Raw genomic sequence first — 20611 nt, forward strand, 5'->3', positions numbered from 1 at the left:
CTCTCACGGTCTTGGCTGAGTGCCGGGACGTCCTCCAGTCTCAAACTCATCTGTTGGAGGTCTTAATGAATGACATCGTTCCAACGGGTACGTGGTCAGCCATGAGAGTGTCTCCATCCCGCTGCTGGTGGGTCAAACTTCTAAATGACTCATAAATGTGCAGTGCAGGATGTGTCTGAGCCAAGAAACATGGTGCGGCGGATGTTTGGTTGGTTAGTCCTCTGGTGGAGGTCCTCATTGGAGATCTGGGCATACCAATGCACCCCCTCAATGGTCCTGAGGGCATGGGTCTTGAAGCCTAGGATACAGGTGGCCAAGATCTTGGTGCCGTAGAGCAGCACAGACAAAAGCAATGTCACATAATCTCCAGAGTGGTCTCCCAAGGGTTCTCACATTACAGGCATTTAGCAGACACTCTTATCTAGACCAACGTACAACATACCCAGAGCAGCCTGGGGGTCAGGTGCCTTGCTCAAGGGCACTTCAGCCATTCCTGTTGGTCCAGGGAATCGAATCAGCAACCTTCTGGTCCTAAAGCTACTTCTCTAACCTTTAGGCCATGGCTTCCCCCACCTATCTTAAAATTGAGCAGTGGATTCAAATGCATCTCATGAGCTATACGCTGCTTCAACAAAGGAATTTGGCTTGGAGGTGATTTTGTTACAATGGACACAAAAAAATACAAACTTTTACTCTGCACAAAATCTTGGGATCTTATATTATTTATTTCAGCCAAAGGTGACGTTTTACGTCTTTTAATGCTCTTTTTGCTCAGTGGGAAGGGACAGAAATGAAATCAAGTAAAGAACAGAACCAAGAAAGGAGTTCTGGAAAAGAGAGAATTTCCAGAACATGATGGACAGACTGCGCAAGAGAGGGGGAGTGAAAGTGAGAGTAAAAGTGGCAGCTTATCATAATAGCTCCCAGTCCTTTCGCGTTACGCTGCACAAATCCTGATAACACAGTAGTACTTTGATAAGCGACATCACCGCATAACCTCAAAAAAAAACATAGAAGTCATCAGCTGAAAGAAAAAAAGAGGTGACTAAAATCAGTGAGATAATGTCTGCTACAGTTATGTCAGGAATAAAACATTTGTGCATGTGCTGTTATCGGAAAATAATCAGTGACGGTGATGAGATATATCTGTGTTAACGCTAACACTGGAGACTCCTCGCATAAATGCCAAATAAACATCTTTAAAGAAAATGTCAGCATGTAGTACAACCCCGATTCCAAAAAAGTTGGGACAAAGCACAAATTGTAAATAAAAACGGAATGCAATAATTTACAAATCTCAAAAACTGATATTGTATTCACAATAGAACATAGACAACATATCAAATGTCGAAAGTGAGACATTTTGAAATTTCTTGACAGCAACACATCTCAAAAAAGTTGGGACAGGGGCAATAAGAGGCTGGAAAAGTTAAAGGTACAAAAAAGGAACAGCTGGAGGACCAAATTGCAACTCATTAGGTCAATTGGCAATAGGTCATTAACATGACTGGGTATAAAAAGAGCATCTTGGAGTGGCAGCGGCTCTCAGAAGTAAAGATGGGAAGAGGATCACCGATCCCCCTAATTCTGCGCCGACAAATAGTGGAGCAATATCAGAAAGGAGTTCGACAGTGTAAAATTGCAAAGAGTTTGAACATATCATCATCTACAGTGCATAATATCATCAAAAGATTCAGAGAATCTGGAAGAATCTCTGTGCGTAAGGGTCAAGGCCGGAAAACCATACTGGGTGCCCGTGATCTTCGGGCCCTTAGACGGCACTGCATCACATACAGGCATGCTTCTGTATTGGAAATCTCAAAATGGACTCAGGAATATTTCCAGAGAACATTATCTGTGAACACAATTCACCGTGCCATCTGCCGTTGCCAGCTAAAACTCTATAGTTCAAAGAAGAAGCCGTATCTAAACATGATCCAGAAGCGCAGACGTCTTCTCTGGGCCAAGGCTCATTTAAAATGGACTGTGGCAAAGTGGAAAACTGTTCTGTGGTCAGACGAATCAAAATTTGAAGTTCTTTATGGAAATCAGGGATGCCGTGTCATTCGGACTAAAGAGGAGAAGGACGACCCGAGTTATCAGCACTCAGTTCAGAAGCCTGCATCTCTGATGGTATGGGGTTGCATTAGTGCGTGTGGCATGGGCAGCTTACACATCTGGAAAGACACCATCAATGCTGAAAGGTATATCCAGGTTCTAGAGCAACATATGCTCCCATCCAGACGACGTCTCTTTCAGGGAAGACCTTGCATTTTCCAACATGACAATGCCAAACCACATACTGCATCAATTACAGCATCATGGCTGCGTAGAAGAAGGGTCCAGGTACTGAACTGGCCAGCCTGCAGTCCAGATCTTTCACCCATAGAAAACATTTGGCGCATCATAAAACGGAAGATACGACAAAAAAGACCTAAGACAGTTGAGCAACTAGAATCCTACATTAGACAAGAATGGGTTAACGTTCCTATCCCTAAACTTGAGCAACTTGTCTCCTCAGTCCCCAGACGTTTACAGACTGTTGTAAAGAGAAAAGGGGATGTCTCACAGTGGGAAACATGGCCTTGTCCCAACTTTTTTGAGATGTGTTGTTGTCATGAAATTTAAAATCACCTAATTTTTCTCTTTAAATGATACATTTTCTCAGTTTAAACATTTGATATGTCATCTATGTTCTATTCTGAATAAAATATGGAATTTTGAAACTTCCACATCATTGCATTCCGTTTTTATTTACAATTTGTACTTTGTCCCAACTTTTTTGGAATCGGGGTTGTAGTATAGTGGTATAAATACAATAGGATATTAGCATAGTGTTGGTTTTCTGCTAGCTTTGCTAATGTTGACTTTTATATTGTGTATTGCAACTGACTAATCAAATTCTTTTCAAACTTCACATCCGTTCTTGTTGACTCGAGAATGCTTGTCACTTCAGCAAAACCAGGCTGGAGCTCATGTGCTAATGCAACTCAGCATGTTCGCTATAAAAGACCACAGTCAGCCAAAATTCTGTGCATTGCTGCATGGTCTTATATAGACACATACACACCAACAGTGTTCCTAATGGTGTAAAAGTATGAGAGGAATGGCAGAAAAAAAAACCCCTCTGTGTCCAGCAAAGCAAAATAACATGTAACACACTTCCACAGCTCACATCCCAGTCACATCTGCTTCTTCTTAAGCACAGCATAGAATGAGAGACAACTCACATAGGGACCACGTCTCTTCCAGTTCTCCTTTTCTCACTCTTTATGTCTCGCTTTCTGACATGAGCGAAAGAAGGGAAACAACCAAAGATCCTCCAGGAATATTGAAATATAAGGTATTAAACAGAACTTTGATTGGGTCAACTCCTAAATTTACTGTCAAGATTACTCAGTGTCTGGATTTAAAAAAAAAATGGTAGTAGGCTAGAATGGAAAACCACAACTGTCTCAAAGACATGAATCCATTTAGATTGGCGTTACATTCATATGTCACGCTAACCATGTTTACGAGAAGGTCGAAAATTTGGAAGCCAAAATGAACTCCACTAGCTCCAAGCTCTGACACAAAGTTGATGTTTCTCAATATGGAAGAATATGAGGAAGTTTGGATTGGGGACAGTGCTAAGAATAATAAAAGTCAGTGCTGCAAACTCTTTTCAGGAGAAAGTAGCTAACGCATGATCAAAAAGTCGCTAGAAGTCAACAAATAAGGTCCTAGATGAAGTTCCATATTCACTCATTTTTGTTTGCATATCAAAGCATGTTACACGAATAAGCAAAAATGGTGATCATGGATTGGTCACTTGAAACAGTGGTGATCAGTGATCTGTAGTTTGGAAAAATGGTGATCAATGATTGGTCATCTGAAACAATTATTCATGATGGGTCATTTGGAACAATTGTAATCAGTCACTGGTCATTTGAAACAATGATCAGTGATTGATCATTTGGAATAATAGTGATCAGTGATTGGTCATTAAAAAAAGGTGATCAGTGACTGGTCGTTTGAAACAATGGTGATCAATGATTGGTCATTTGAAAAAAAGGTGATTGGTGATCTGTAGTTTGGAACAATGGTGATCAATGATTGGTCTTTTGAAAAAAAGGTGATCAGTGATCTGCAGTTTGGAACAATGGTGATCAGTGATTGGTCGTTTGAAACAATTGTGATCAATGATTGGTCATCTGAAAAAAAGGTGATCAGTGATCTGTAGTTTGGAACAATGGTGATCAGTGACTGGTCATTTGAAACAATGGTGATGAGTTGTTGGCCATTTGAAACAATTGTGATCAAAGATTGGTCATTTGAAACAATGGTGATGAGTTGTTGGCCATTTTAAACAATTGTGATCAAAGATTGGTCATTTGAAACAATGGTGATGAGTTGTTGGCCATTTGAAACAATTGTGATCAAAGATTGGTCATTTGAAACAATGGTCATCAGTGATTGGTCATTTGAAACAATGGCCATCAGTGATTGTTCATTTGAAACAATGGTGGTGATTGATTAGTCGTTAGGAACAATGGTGATCAGTGATTAGTGTTTGGGAACATCAGCTTGCATGACCGTAACTCAGTCAGGCTTTACACTGGTGATGAGTTGAGCGAATCTGCTTTTTCAACTCGTATAAACATCAGTTGTGATGTGAACTGGAGAGCTGTATTGAGTGCAAAACTTCTTTTTTTTTTCAAATAAAGTCACTCAAGGGGACTAAAAAGTCCACAAATCTATTGACCAAGCTGCGAAGTCGGCAACACTGGCTTTGGTATAATTCCTGGTCATAGAGAGTATTTTTGGAGCACATCTGAGGTAAATGTTTATCCTCCGGACAACTTTGTCTTGTTTCCCCTGTCTTTTTAACTTTATTCTACCTGTATACATGACTTAGGCGAAGTGGCCAAGTGGTTAGAGCACTTGTCCACTAAGCGAACGGTCCCCGGTTCGAGCCTCGTCTCGGACGGTGATCTGGGGCTCGCCTCCTGTCCACCCAGCAGTGAATGGGGACCTGGTGGAAACACTGGGGAAGTTAAAAGGCGGCGAGGAAAGGAACTGGCCACCCTACCTCACCATGCCGTGGCCTAGACAGAGTGTGCTCTCTAACAGGCACTCCCCAACGTACGTACGAAAACGTATATGGGACTGACTTTGACTTTTTGATACACGACTTAAGCTACATGCTAGCTAGCTAAATTAGTCAGCTTAGTTTTTAGCTAGGGCGGCACGGTAGTGTAGTGGTTAGCGCTGTCGCCTCACAGCAAGAAGGTCCGGGTTCGAGCCCCGTGGCCAGCGAGGGCCTTTCTGTGCGGAGTTTGCATGTTGTCCACGTGGGTTTCCTCCGGGTGCTCCGGTTTCCCCCACAGTCCAAAGACATGCAGGTTAGGTTAACTGGTGACTCTAAATTGAGCGTAGGTGTGAGTGTGAATGGTTGTCTGTGTCTATGTGTCAGCCCTGTGATGACCTGGCGACTTGTCCAGGGTGTACCCCGCCTTTCGCCCGTAGTCAGCTGGGATAGGCTCCAGCTTGCCTGCGACCCTGTAGAACAGGATAAAGCGGCTAGAGATAATGAGATGAGATGAGTTTTTAGCTAGTATATATTTTGCATATAGTGCACTTATCTTGTGAACCATTTGAATGAACGAATGGCAGTTGTATTAGCTAACCCCTTTCCATTTCCAAAGCACAGACGGACAAGTTCATTTTTGAATGCACAATAAGACTCTGTTAATTTTACCCAACAAACAAAATACAAGCTCCTAGTTTGGTATGTTACAGTCTTTGGACATATTTCATCTCATACATGCTTTATCAGTGACGCCATACACAAAGTGTGGCTAACGCAGTCTGTCTGGAAGCTTGTTGTTGCATAAAGAAGTGCTTACGAGACAGCACTGCCACTGTAAACACCATTCGGTCTTTCCCCAAGACAAACTGCTGTCTTATAGTGCAGATATTTCAGCATCATACTCTGCAAGGCATAAACTGGCTCAACTGTCACCCATGTGGGATTAATCAGCCTTTGCTTGGCTAACTAAGACAGCGCAGAGGCTTTCTTATCCACACGATAGCAGGGAGAGGCATTTCTCTGCATACTGATGTGTGTCACGCATAGGCTACGAGGCTAATCCGGTACACTCAACAGAGACAGCAGATGATGCATACTTTCAAATTGCTTACTAATGATCAGTACTGTGATGAGCATTGCTTCAGAGAGTCGGAGATACAAAACACACTGATTGTTGTTCCTCAGGCAACATCACTGTTTGTCAGATGTAAGTTGTGTAATGGATTTGTGCTGCTTTCTGTGATTTGGCTTGCCAAAAGAACAAGATTATTGTTTCCTGTGGAAAACTAGTCACCACCAGGAAAGGACATTGCCACTGCTATCCAAAAGTTGGAATTTTAAGTGCATAAGTTTTAGTTCCCGTAAAAGAGATCAAGGTGATTTGGCATCTCATTTACATTTGCATACCATTTACATAACACAGAAAGGGTATGAGATACATGGTATCCTCCAGGGATATCATCGTTAGATCTGTCTACAGAACCAAATACATTCTCCTAAACTATGGTCACCATTATCTGAAGATTGGAAGATCTGAAGATTACAGGTTATACAGCAACATTTACATCTAAAAGTAGCAAACTTGAAAAAGTGCCTTGAACTAGATTGTTCTCGTTAAGTGTGCCATTATAAATGTACAGGACCTAAATATACTAAAGGATATTAGATCTATCTGGTCTGGGAACTCGTGCTCATGTCCATGGTTAAAATACCAAGATGGCAGGTGTTACCTTTAATGTCCTCCCCAGGTATGTGATGGGAAAGCCTGCTTTATAGTTTTCCATGAAAATATGACCATCTCATTCAATACATCTGTATCGACAAACTGGGTCATGGTAAAGTGTTCAAGAAATGACCCAGGGTTTACTGAGTAACAGCGATCATGTGTTTCATATCTCATGCTATTAAGACATCATTGTGCAGCATTCTTGTGAATTACGGAGTCTGATCATTGTTGGTTACATAATATGTACCATGGATTTTGGCTGCAACTTTTTACAATTAAGATTTACATCATGATTACTCATGGTTTCCAACTTATCGGATCAGAAAGGCAATGGAAAAAAGTTATTTAACAATCCAACAGCAATGAGAACAGTCCCTAAATGTTTACAGTGTCTGCAAAATTATTCATCCCCTTGCTGTTTGTCCTGGTGTTTGTTTATTGTGACACAAACAATGATTAAGATGAAAAAACAGAAATCTGGAGTGTGCATAGGTAATCTCCCTCCAAAAGTCAATAATTTATAGATCCACCTTTTGCTGCAATTACAGCTATAGGTCTCTTGGGGTATGTTTCTATTAGCTTAGCACATCTAGCCACTGGGATTTTTGCCTGTTCTTCAAGGCAAAACTGCTCCAACTCCTTCAAGTTAGATGGGTTGTTTTGGTGTCCAGCAATCTTCAAGTTATGCCACAGATTCTCAATTGGATTGAGGTCTGGGCTTTGACGAGGCCATTCCAAGACATTTAAATGTTTCCCTTTAAACCACTCCAGTGTAGCTTTAGCAGTAAGTTTAGGGTCATTGATCTGCTGGAATGTGAACCTTCGTCCCAGTCTCAAACCTCTGGCCGACTCAAACAGGTTTTCCTCCAGAATTGCCCTGTATTTAGTACCATCCAGCTTTCCTTTAGTCCTGACCAGCTTTCCTGTCTCTGCAGATGAAAAACATCCCCACAGCATGATGCTGCCACGACCATGCTTTACTGTAGGAATGGTGCTCTCAGGGTGATGGGAAGTGTTGGCTTTGCGCCACACATGGCATTTCCCATGATGGCCAAGGTAAAAACAATAGAGAAAAGTTATTTCAAAATCCAACAGCACTGAGAACAGTCCCTAAATGTTGACAATAAAGGAAATGTGGTTGAACAGCCAAAGCACTTCTGGTGTCCAAAGTCTCATCTCTCATCTCATTATCTCTAGCTGCTTTATCCTGTTCTACAGGGTCGCAGGCAAGCTGGAGCCTATCCCAGCTGACTACGGGCGAAAGGCGTATCACAGGGCGGTGTCCAAAGTTTATGACTTTAACTTTTGTATAAGTGCTACAACATTAATGTATAAATGCAACCCAAATTGCTGCAAACGACACTGTATTTAGTCTCATAGGCTTAAAATGTGGCTACTGTACAATATCATCCTTCAACAACTCTACATTCAAAAGTCAGACTTTTGTTGAGCTTTATGGATCAGGATGATACCAAACCATGCTAAACAAAGATGAGACTACTGATAATTGCTCCTGGCAGTTCTGCTCTTGCATGCCATCCAAACCCTACAACTGATGCAGAATACAGCTGTGCCACTTGTTTTTAACATCACCAAATTCTCCAACATCACCCCATTGCTGCACTCACTGACGCTCACATGCAAAGGCAAAACCTGATTGGCCACAACCTGCACAAAGTCATTCAAGACATCCTGATATTGGGGGCAAAGCCATGGGCTAATGGTTAGAGGAGCAGCTTTGGGACCAAAAAGTTGCTGGTTTGATTCCCTGGACCAGCAGGAATGGCTGAAGTGACCTTGAGAAAGGGACCTAACCCCCAACTGTTCCCCAGGCTGCTGTGGGTGTGTTGAAAGTTGCTCTGGACAAGAGCATCTGCTAAATGCCTGTAATGTAATGTAATGATCTGCACCATGTCTCCTTCAAGACTCTAGCATGACTTGACTTAGCCCACTAACCCCTCAATATATAAGGAAAAGCTGTATCAGGTCTACAGTGGTGCTTGAAAGTTTGTGAACCCTTTAGAATTTTCTATATTTCTGCATAAATATGACCTAAAATATCATCAGATTTTCACACAAGTCCTAAAAGTAGATAAAGAGAACCCAGTTAAACAAATGAGACAAAAATATTATACTTGGTCATTTATTTATTGAGGAAAATGATCAAATATTACATATCTGTGAGTGGCAAAAGTTTGTGAACCTCTAGGATTAGCAGTTAATTTGAAGGTCAAATTAGAGTCAGGTGTTTTCAATCAATGGGATGACAATCAGGTGTGAGTGGGCACCCTGTTTTATTTAAAGAACAGGGATCTATCAAAGTCTGATCTTCACAACACATGTTTGTGGAAGTGTATCATGGCACGAACAAAGGAGATTTCTGAGGACCTCAGAAAAAGCGTTCTTGATGCTCATCAGGCTGGAGAAGGTTACAAAACCATCTCTAAAGAGTTTGGTCTCCACCAATCCACAGTCAGACAGACTGTGTACAAATGGAGGAAATTCAAGACCGTTGTTACCCTCCCCAGGAGTGGCCGACCAACAAAGATCACTGCAAGAGCAAGGCATGTAATAGTCGGCGAGATCACAAAGGACCCCAGGGTAACTTCTAAGCAACTGAAGGCCTCTCTCACATTGGCTAATGTTAATGTTCATGAGTCCACCATCAGGAGAACACTGAACAACAATGGTGTGCATGGCAGGGTTGCAAGGAGAAAGACACTGCTCTCCAAAAAGAACATTGCTGCTCATTTGCAGCTTGCTAAAGATCACGTGGACAAGCCAGAAGGCTTTTGGAAAAGGGTTTTGTGGATGGATAAGACCAAAATAGAACATTTTGGTTTAAATGAGAAGCGTTATGTTTGGAGAAAGGAAAACACTGCATTCCAGCATAAGAACCTTATCCCATCTGTGAAACATAGTAGTGGTAGTATCATGGTTTGGGCCTGTTTTGCTGCATCTGGGCCAGGACGGCTTGCCATCATTGATGGAACAATGAATTCTGAATTACACCAGTGAATTCTAAAGGAAAATGTCAGGACATCTGTCCATGAACTGAGTCTCAAGAGAAGGTGGATCATGCAGCAAGACAACGGCCCTAAGCACACAAGTCGTTCTACCAAAGAATGGTTAAAGAAGAATAAAGTGAATGTTTTGGAATGGCCAAGTCAAAGTCCTGAACTTAATCCAATGGAAATGTTGTGGAAGGACCTAAAGCAAGCAGTTCATGTGAGGAAACCCACCAACATCCCAGAGTTGAAGCTGTTCTGTACAGAGGAACGGGCTAAAATTCCTCCAAGCCGGTGTGCAGGACTGATCAACAGTTACCGCAAACGTTTAGTTGCAGTTATTGCTGCACAAGGGGGTCACACCAGATACTGAAAGCAAAGGTTCACATACTTTTGCCACTCACAGATATGTAATATTGGATCATTTTCCTCAATAAATAAATGACCAAGTATAATATTTTTTTCTCATTTGTTTAACTGGGTTCTCTTTATCTACTTTTAGGACTTGTGTGAAAATCTGATGATGTTTCAGGTCATATTTATGCAGAAATATAGAAAATTCTAAAGGGTTCACAAACTTTCAAGCACCACTGTATGTCCTGGCACCCAGGTGGTAGAATGAACTCTCCCTGGATGCCTTCAACCAAAGAGTAAAAGCACTAACGCTTTACCAAGTACATGAATTAGCACTTGTATTAACTTCTCTCTCACAGGGTTTTAAGATCTGACCTCCTGAAGTAGCATGAGGAGATGTTTTTGATGGAAGACCATGGTCTCCATAGTATGGACTCACTCTGGATAAGGATGTCTGCTAAACACTGTAAACAAAAAAGTGATCATCACTTTTTTGGCCACCTCGATAACGTTACAATGATCAGCTACACTGTAATGTTTTTGTTCAGATTTATGGATTAGAGTAAGATCACAGTCACAGATTCTCCCTTTGAACTGCACTTCAAGTGCTTGTTTTGGTTTGGTCCTGACTCCATCCCTCATGCTGGCATTGGTTTGTTTCTCTAATGTGTGCACCTGTTCTGTGTTTATTCCATCACTGATTTGATTTGTTTCATGATGAAGTCCTAGGTTCTGTAGGTTCTGTGTTCCTGGTTTAGACCTTGGCCTGTTTTTGACTGCATATGTATGGCCCTAAGAAAACCCACTCTGACTTTATACACTTGCTTCCTGCTTCATCCAACTGCATGCTACAAAAACTAAAGAATCAACCATCAGACACCAGACATGTTTTGGACCACTGACTGCATTTGGTGATTTTTTTTTTAAATATATATAGACATGTTTGGCATACTTACATTTTCTTTTTTTCCCCCAAAAAAAACAGAGTGATTCCCTATTAAAAAGGGACCACTTTAAAAGGCCAAGAACTCTTAATTATCCAAGGAACCCTTAGAGAACAATTTTATAACAATGTACCAAGTACCAAGATAGCTAAATGTTAATCCATGACAAGTTCTAGGTAGCTACTATGAGGAAAAAAAAATTGACCAATAATACGGTACCATATGCACTGTACAATTACCCTGTTAATACATATGGTCCAAGAAAACGGGGTTATTTCAAGGTTTTTAAAGGAAGCTCTGCAGTGTTTATTCTGTTTGAATTGATAGCCGGTTGATCCGTGAGAACCGCGGCTGGGGCTTACCATGGCCATTCTGGCATATTTTGAAGGTGATCCATTGGATAAATTTGGGCAGAGTACATATGTAAATGAAGCCATGGTACAGTAGCCGTGATGGTAGCAATGGAAGACGCTGGTAAACAAATGGCAGCAGCGACATACAGTGATGTATGGCCTTATGGCAATGATGGCAGTGTGTATGGTTTTCACGACTGCAGTACGGCATAGCCATGGCAAGACAAAATAAGCTACGTCCCCTAAGCAAACTTTTCACTTTCTGCAGAACATTTTGATCTCTATGGTTGCAACGGAATGCTACGGTAACCCCCAGTAGCTCACATAAGCCTCACGTATGCTTCAAGGATGCCTGCAGATGCCTTCATGGTTGCAACAGATGAAGTTATCCGGTGATTGACCCACGGCAATTTTCAACACAATGAAATTTTCCAGGGATGGAAGCCACACCGTACTGGTTGTCAAGCTAGCTCCCCGGCTCTCACATATTCCGATAGAAGGGTGTGCCGGTTGACCCCCAGAAGGCTCAAAATCATCTACTGGCATCTACTATTAAGTGATTCCAGCTACGTGAGTCGTTAGCATTATACAGTGGTACTTGAAAGTTTGTGAACCCTTTAGATTTTTCTATATTTCTGCATAAATATGACCTAAAACATCATCAGATTTTCACACAAGTCCTAAAAGTAGATAAAGAGAACCCAGTTAAACAAACGAGACAAAAATATTATACTTGGTCATTTATTTATTGAGGAAAATTATCCAATATTACATATCTGTGAGTGGCAAAAGTATGTGAACCTCTAGGATTAGCAGTTAATTTGAAGGTGAAATTAGAGTCAGGTGTTTTCAGTCAATGGGATGACAATCAGGTGTGAGTGGGCACCCTGTTTTATTTAAAGAACAGGGATCTATCAAAGTCTGATCTTCACAACACGTTTGTGGAAGTGTATCATGGCATGAACAAAGGAGATTTCTGAGGACCTCAGAAAAAGCGTTGTTGATGCTCATCAGGCTGGAAAAGGTTACAAAACCATCTCTAAAGAGTTTGGACTCCACCAATCCACAGTCAGACAGATTGTGTACAAATGGAGGAAATTCAAGACCATTGTTACCCTCCCCAGGAGTGGTCGACCAACAAAGATCACTCTAAGAGCAAGGCGTGTAATAGTCGGCGAGGTAAAAAAAGACCCCAGGGTAACTTCTAAGCAACTGAAGGCCTCTCTCACATTGGCTAATGTTAATGTTCATGAGTCTACCATCAGGAGAACACTGAACAACAATGGTGTGCATGGCAGGGTTGCAAGGAGAAAGCCACTGCTCTACAAAAAGAACATTACTGCTCATCTGCAGTTTGCTAAAGATCACGTGGACAAGCAGAAGGCTATTGGAAAAATGTTTTGTGGACAGAGGAGACCAAAATAGAACTTTTTGGTTTAAATGAGAAGCATTATGTTTGGAGAAAGGAAAACACTGCATTCCAGCATAAGAACCTTATCCCATCTGTGAAACATGGTGGTGGTAGTATCATGGTTTGGGCCTGTTTTGCTGCATCTGGGCCAGGACGGCTTGCCATCATTGATGGAACAATGAATTCTGAATTATACCAGCGAAATCTAAAGGAAAATGTCAGGACATCTGTCCATGAACTGAATCTCAAGAGAAGGTGGGTCATGCAGCAAGACAACGACCCTAAGCACACAAGTCGTTCTACCAAAGAATGGTTAAAGAAGAATAAAGCTAATATTTTGGAATGGCCAAGTCAAAGTCCTGACCTTAATCCAGTGGAAATGCTGTGGAAGGACCTGAAGCGAGCAGTTCATGTGAGGAAACCCACCAACATCCCAGAGTTGAAGCTGTTCTGTATGGAGGAATGGGCTAAAATTCCTCCAAGCCGGTGTGCAGGACTGATCAACAGTTACCGCAAACGTTTAGTTGCAATTATTGCTGCACAAGGGGGTCACACCAGATACTGAAAGCAAAGGTTCACATACTTTTTCCACTCACAGATATGTAATATTGGATCATTTTCCTCAATAAATAAATGACCGATTATAATATTTTTGTTTCATTTGTTTAACTGGGTTCTCTGTATCTACTTTTAGGCCTTGTGTGAAAATCTGATGATGTTTTAGGTCATATTTATGCAGAAATATAGAAAAAACACTAAAGGGTTCACAAACTTTCAAGCACCACTGTACAGGTGAGAACACAACAATCGCACTTTGGTCTGAGTGTCTGAGGGACGTGACCTCAGTCTGCTTCCAATTTGACTCCCAATCGACAACAGGAAGTGAATCAAACATGCCATGTATTTTGGATTGTGCATATTTTTTGTTAAGGTGAGCCATGAGTCAGGCTGTGCCAAAGAACAGAGGTGCAGTGCTGCAGAAATGAGAAAATAAACTCTGGATGTGATACATAAAATGTATTCAACTAGTTATTTATGAAATTATTAAATCTTTTACCGAGTGCTGGCTCTGTATTCCCTGTGCTCAGGTGATTTTTGGGATTCCATGCTTGTTTCTTTTTTTTTTAAAGATTTTTTTTGGCCTTTTTTCACCTTTATTGGATAGGACAGTGTAGAGACAGGACAGGAAATGAGCGGGAGAGAGAGACAGGGAGGGATCGGGAAATGACCTCGGGTCAGAATCGAACCCAGGTCCCCGGACTTATGGTATGGCGCCTTAGCCACCTGAGCCACGACGCCCCCTCCATGCTTGTTTCTTTTGTGCTTGCCATATTTCTGACGAACAAATGAAAGAATTTTGTGATAGTGGTTTCAGTCCTTCAGCCTTTGGTTTATTTCATGATTTGCAGTGTGAATCCAAGCAAATCGGCAAACCAACCAAAAGTATCGATTGCACTCTGATTTGGACTCAACAAATGGACTAATAAGTGTGAAAGCGCCCGAAAGAACCCTTGAACCTCTCTCAGAGAGCAAAACACCTTTATTGTTGCCAAGCCTTTCCTTTAAGTATCAGTATCTGTATGGTAACTTCATTAAAAGCCTGACTGAAACGTCCTCACAGGAAGCATTGCATGAGGCCATAGAAATGAATCTAAAATTCTACTGTGTTGTGCTACCGTGCGCCACTGAGATCTTCACCATCCAAAATACACACATCCATATCAGCTCAACTCCATCGAGAGCCTGAAGAGCCAAAGCACACTTTAGGAGTGTGGAGCAAATTGTGCTCAGATGGAGATCTGATCTTCTGTAAACGTCCCTTGAGCTGCGGCCACAATTCATCATCCTTTGTGCTCGACACTCTGAGAAATGCTTCTAATTAACGAAGCATGCTCAATAACTGCCTTTAATGTCTGTAAAAGATTTTAGCTTGATCTTAAAATCCTGACGTGTTGATGACGTTCCAAGGTTAACACACACCGTTTATAGAGCGTGGTCTGATTTATTACAGACAGGTATTGGGTTACAGAGGTGCCGAGTGCAGGAGAATATGAGCAGGATAATAGAGAGGAAACTCACTCTGGCAGAGCTCGTCGGATGATAGAGTGTTTCTGTCTGTACACGTCCAGCTTGGACAAACAGCTGCATGAGGTGTGATTGGCGAAGCTGATGGTGACTGGCTTGGGAGGCTGCTTCACAGGGACTGTGATCTCAAACAGCTGCAGAAATGACAAAAACAACAGAACAATAAAAAAGATCCCATTCACGCATGAGGGAATGTGCAAGCAAAATACATAAATAGAGTTTCATCAAATATAAGGAAGAGTAATAAAATAATCAGACATTACTGTTACGATCCCAAAGCAAAAGAAATATGAACAAAAAGCTGCATGTGTGTTTTGTGCTGGAAGTGAAAATAGACAGAAATTCCAGCTCCCTTGTTTTCCAAGGTGTGGATAAGTGACGAGCCTGAAAAATGGCTATGACAGTTACCTTTTAACAGTTAAATATTAACGATCATTATAGATACAGGACACTTCTTTGGGGCGGCACGGTGGTGTAGTGGTTAGCGCTGTCGCCTCACAGCAAGAAGGTCCTGGGTTCGAGCCCCGTGGCCGGCGAGGGCCTTTCTGTGCGGAGTTTGCATGTTCTCTCCGTGTCCGCGTGGGTTTCCTCCGGGTGCTCCGGTTTCCCCCACAGTCCAAAAACATGCAGGTTAGGTTAACTGGTGACTCTAAATTGAGCATAGGTGTGAATGTGAGTGTGAATGGTTGTCTGTGTCTATGTGTCAGCCCTGTGATGACCTGGCGACTTGTCCAGGGTGTACCCCGCCTTTCACCCGTAGTCAGCTGGGATAGGCTCCAGCTTGCCTGCGACCCTGTAGAACAGGATAAAGCGGCTAGAGATAATGAGATGAGATGAGACACTTCTTCGACGGAATAAGAACATGTATTCTATTCCTGTCTAGCAGGTTACATTAATTTGGTTTGATAGCATGCAATATTGTTAGCATATTGCTTATCTTACATGTATTACGTCACTCTACCCAGTAGAGAATGAGTATTGATGATGAAGACTTACTGAGGCCTCGGACACCCTTGATGGATTTGACAGCAAAATAAATACTGTACGAATAAAAACTCTACAAGTCCCCAAACCCCTATTTTAGTTCTTGGACAATTCTCCTCCTATTGGTTTTCCATACCTCACTACAGGGGGTTGGTTCATTACCAGGATTCTTTGGTGCTTCTTACAAAAACAGAAATACAGTGATGCTTGAAAGTTTGTGAACCCTTTCGTGTTTTCTATATTTCTGCATAAATATGACCTAAAACATCATCAGATTTTCACACAAGTCCTAAAAGTAGATCAAGAGAACCCAGTTAAACAAACGAGACAAAAATATTATACTTGGTCATTTATTTATTGAGGAAAATTATCCAATATTACATATCTGTGAGTGGCAAAAGTACATGAACCTCTAGGATTAGCAGTTAATTTGAAGGTGAAATTAGAGTCAGGTGTTTTCAATCAATGGGATGACAATCAGGTGTGAGTGGGCACCCTGTTTTATTTAAAGAACAGGGATCTATCAAAGTCTGATCTACACAACACATGTTTGTGGAAGTGTATCATGGCAAAAACAAAGGAGATTTCCGAGGACCTCAGAAAAAGCGCTGTTGCTCATCAGGCTGGAAAAGGTTACACAACCATCTCTAAAGAGTTTGGACGCCACCAATCCACAGTCAGACAGATTGTGTACAAATGGAGGAAATTCAAGGCTACATCCACACGACAACGGCAACGAGATGTTATTTAAAAAAATATCGCGTCCAAATGGGCAACGATCAGTAAAATATCAGGTCCATATGGCAACGCAACGCTTGCTGAAAACGATGCAATACACATGCCACACCTCTAGGGGCGCTGTAAGACGGTCCCTTCGGAGACACCAGAACAATAGAAGAAGTAAGGACGCATGCGCATAAACTATTATGCGCGAGACTTCATATTAGCCACAAAGTCAGAAAAATCTGTTCGTAAAATTACGTTATAATGACCAAATACAGTGAAAAGTATTTTTCCAGTCTCACCTGTGAAAGGTAATCCCATGTGATCTCGTTTGGACAGCAAACCTGTTGGTACAGTTAAATGCAGCACATGAATGAGGCATCTTTATTCTCCGCTTTGACCCATCCAATATGGCGGCGAGGATGACGTATGATTCTACGCAGAAGGCGGCGTCTTTAATGGTCCGGAATAAAATGAATGCTACACGTTGATGGATTAATTTGTTCTTCTACGCCCTTTTTGAGGAATGTATTGTAGGACTTAAACCAACATCTGAAGAGGTGAGATCGCTCCTTTTTTTCCCTATTTTTGCTGGCGAGATTGACTCTGCCCTAAGGGCTATTCTCTCTCTCTCTCTCTCACACACTTTGCACCATTACACAATAAATATTCACAGTGAATATATTTTGTAAGCGCGTTTCATGAACCAAGTTATAGGATTTGTTGACAACTCGCATCGAGTTCGTTACACTTCTACCCGGCGTGAAGCACTCACAGTCATGTGGTTGTGACGTCATCGTAAACAAATCCGTTCTACTCACCCAGACGACTTCGCAACGGCAACGTTGCCAGATCTTTCCACTCTGGAACCCGTTCTCAAAAGATTGCATTTTGGGGCACCCAAAACGCCGGTGCCGTGTGGACGTCAGGCCGAAACGATAAACAATTGTATCGGATTCACCTGAATCCGTTGCCGTGTGGACAGGGCCCAAGACTATTGTTACCCTCCCCAGGAGTGGTCAACCAATAAAGATCACTCTAAGAGCAAGGCGTGTAATAGTCGGCGAGGTCAAAAAGGACCCCAGGGTAACTTCTAAGCAACTGAATGCCTCTCTCACATTGGCTAATGTTAATGTTCATGAGTCCACCATCAGGAGAACACTGAACAATAATAGTGTGCATGGCAGGGTTGCAAGGAGAAAGACACTGCTCTCCAAAAAGAACATTGCTGCTCGTCTGCAGTTTGCTAAAGATCACGTGGACAAGCCAGAAGGCTATTGGAAAAGTGTTTTTGGATGGATGAGACCAAAATAGAACTTTTTGGTTGAAATGAGAAGCGTTATGTTTGGAGAAAGGAAAACACTGCATTCCAGCAAAAGAACCTTATCCCATCTGTGAAACATGGTGGTGGTAGTATCATGGTTTGGGCCTGTTTTGCTGCATCTGGGCCAGGACGGCTTGCCATCATTGATGGAACAATGAATTCTGAATTATACCAGTGAATTCTAAAGGAAAATGTCAGGACATCTGTCCATGAACTGAATCTCAAGAGAAGGTGGGTCATGCAGTAAGACAACGACCCGAAGCACACAAGTCGTTCTACCAAAGAATGGTTAAAGAAGAATAAAGTGAATGTTTTGGAATGGCCAAGTCAAAGTCCTGACCTTAATCCAATGGAAATGTTGTGGAAGGACCTGAAGTGAGCAGTTCATGTGAGGAAATCCACCAACATCCCAGAGTTGAAGCTGTTCTGTACGGAGGAACGGGCTAAAATTCCTCCAAGCCGGTGTGCCGGACTGATCAACAGTTACCGCAAACGTTTAGTTGCAGTTATTGCTGCACAAGGGGGTCACACCAGATACTGAAAGCAAAGGTTCACACACTTTTGCCACTCACAGATATGTAATATTGGATCATTTTCCTCAATAAATAAATGACCAAGTATAATATTTTTCTCTCATTTGTTTAACTGAGTTCCCTTTATCTACTTTTAGGACTTGTATGAAAATCTGATGATGTTTTAGGTCATATGGAGAAACATAGAAAATTCTAAAGGGTTCACAAACTTTCAAGCACCACTGTAGGTAAGCCCACAGTTGGACTTTAATAAGGAGGCTAAAGAGAATAAGAAGCAGCAGTAGAAGAAGACGAGCCCTCTAAATGCCGATTAACTCCTACTGTTAATCAAGAACAGTTAGCAAGGCGAACAGATGAGGTCGTGACCTGAAGAAGGCTTGTATTCCTGGAAAGCACTTAAACACACACTTTTATACATTTACTAGACGATATTCCTTTGTAACGACTTTTACCAAGTGGTTCCTGGATCACTCTCCAAAATAAAAGCACTTTTAGTGGGATATTTACAGCTGGCGGAGACTGTGTATTGTCTGGAGCAGGTGACACAAGGGTCAGACGTAACCCGAGATCCATTTAAGTAGCACAGAGAAGGGGTTAAGCAGACACAGGTGTCTGGCGAGTGTGAAGAAGAAGAAGAAGAAGAAGAAGTGGAACAAGATGAAGGAAAAAAAAATCGCAATTGTCTGTTACATGGACCCGGTGACACAAAGCAGGCTGGGTTTATAGAGGAAGGAAATAAAATGGAGGGTTTGTTTGGAGGCAGGAGATTCATTTGCATGAAGGATTCTGAGCCGAATGAAATCAAACATCTTCCAAACATACAGTGGCGCTTGAAAGTTTGTGAACCCTTTAGAATTTTCTATATTTCTGCATAAATATGACCTAAAACATCATCAGATTTTCACACAAGTCCTAAAAGTAGATAAAGAGACCCCAGTTAAACAAATGAGATAAAAATGTTATACTTGGTCATTTATTTATTGAGGAAAATGATCCAATATTACATATCTGTGAGTGGCAAAAGTATGTGAACCTCTAGGATTAGCAGTTAATTTGAAGGTGAAATTAGAGTCAGGTGTTTTCAATCGATGGGATGGCAATCAGGTGTGAGTGGGCATCCTTGTTTTATTTAAAGAACAGAGATCTATCAAAGTCTGATCTTCACAACACATGTTTGTGGAAGTGTATCATGGCACGAACAAAAGAGATTTCTGAGGACCTCAGAAAAAGCGTTGTTGATGCTCATCAGGTTGGAAAAGGTTACAAAACCATCTCTAAAGAGTTTGGACTCCACCAATCCACAATCAGACAGAGTGTGTACAAATGGAGGAAATTCAAGACCATTGTTACCCTCCCCAGGAGTGGATGACCAACAAAGATCACTCCAAGAGCAAGGCGTGTAATAGTTGGCAAGGTCACAAAGGACCGCACGGTAACTTCTAAGCAACTGAAGGCCTCTCTCACATTGGCTAATGTTAATGTTCATGAGTCCACCATCAGGAGAACACTGGACAACAATGGTCTGCATGGCAGGGTTGCAAGGAGAAATCCAGTGCTCTCCAAAAAGAACATTGCTGCTCATCTGGTTTGCTAAAGATCACATGGACAAGCCAGAAGGCTATTGGAAAAATGTTTTGTGGATGGATGAGACCAAACTAGAACTTTTTGGTTTAAATGAGGAGTGTTATGTTTGGAGAAAGGAAAACACTGCATTCCAGCATAAGAACCTTATCCCATCTGTGAAACATGGTGGTGGTAGTATCATGGTTTGGGCCTGTTTTGCTGCATCTGGGTCAGGGCGGCTTGCCATCATTGATGGAACAATGAATTCTGAATTATACCAGTGAATTCTAAAGGAAAATGTCAGGACATCTGTCCATGAACTGAATCTCAAGAGAAGGTGGGTCATGCAGCAAGACAACGACCCTAAGCACACAAGTCCTTCTACCAAAGAATGGTTAAAGAAGAATAAAGTGAATGTTTTGGAATGGCCAAGTCAAAGTCCTGACCTTAATCCAATGGAAATGTTGTGGAAGGACCTGAAGCGAGCAGTTCATGTGAGGAAACCCACCAACATCCCAGAGTTGAAGCTGTT

The 20611-nt window shown here is 41.8% G+C and overlaps 1 protein-coding gene across 2 annotated transcripts in view; it reads right to left on the reverse strand.

Moving 5' to 3' along the window:
• Nucleotides 1-20611, reverse strand: part of vegfc (vascular endothelial growth factor c) — a 175019-nt gene that overhangs the window by 70883 nt on the left and 83525 nt on the right. For both annotated transcript variants that reach the window (XM_060926576.1, XM_060926577.1), the window contains exon 4: nt 14947-15086. In XM_060926576.1, the coding sequence (XP_060782559.1) occupies nt 14947-15086 (140 nt within the window). The remainder of the gene's footprint in view (nt 1-14946; nt 15087-20611) is intronic.

Source organism: Neoarius graeffei, chromosome 7, assembly GCF_027579695.1.
Source record: "Neoarius graeffei isolate fNeoGra1 chromosome 7, fNeoGra1.pri, whole genome shotgun sequence".
In the NCBI taxonomy this organism is placed as follows: domain Eukaryota; kingdom Metazoa; phylum Chordata; class Actinopteri; order Siluriformes; family Ariidae; genus Neoarius; species Neoarius graeffei.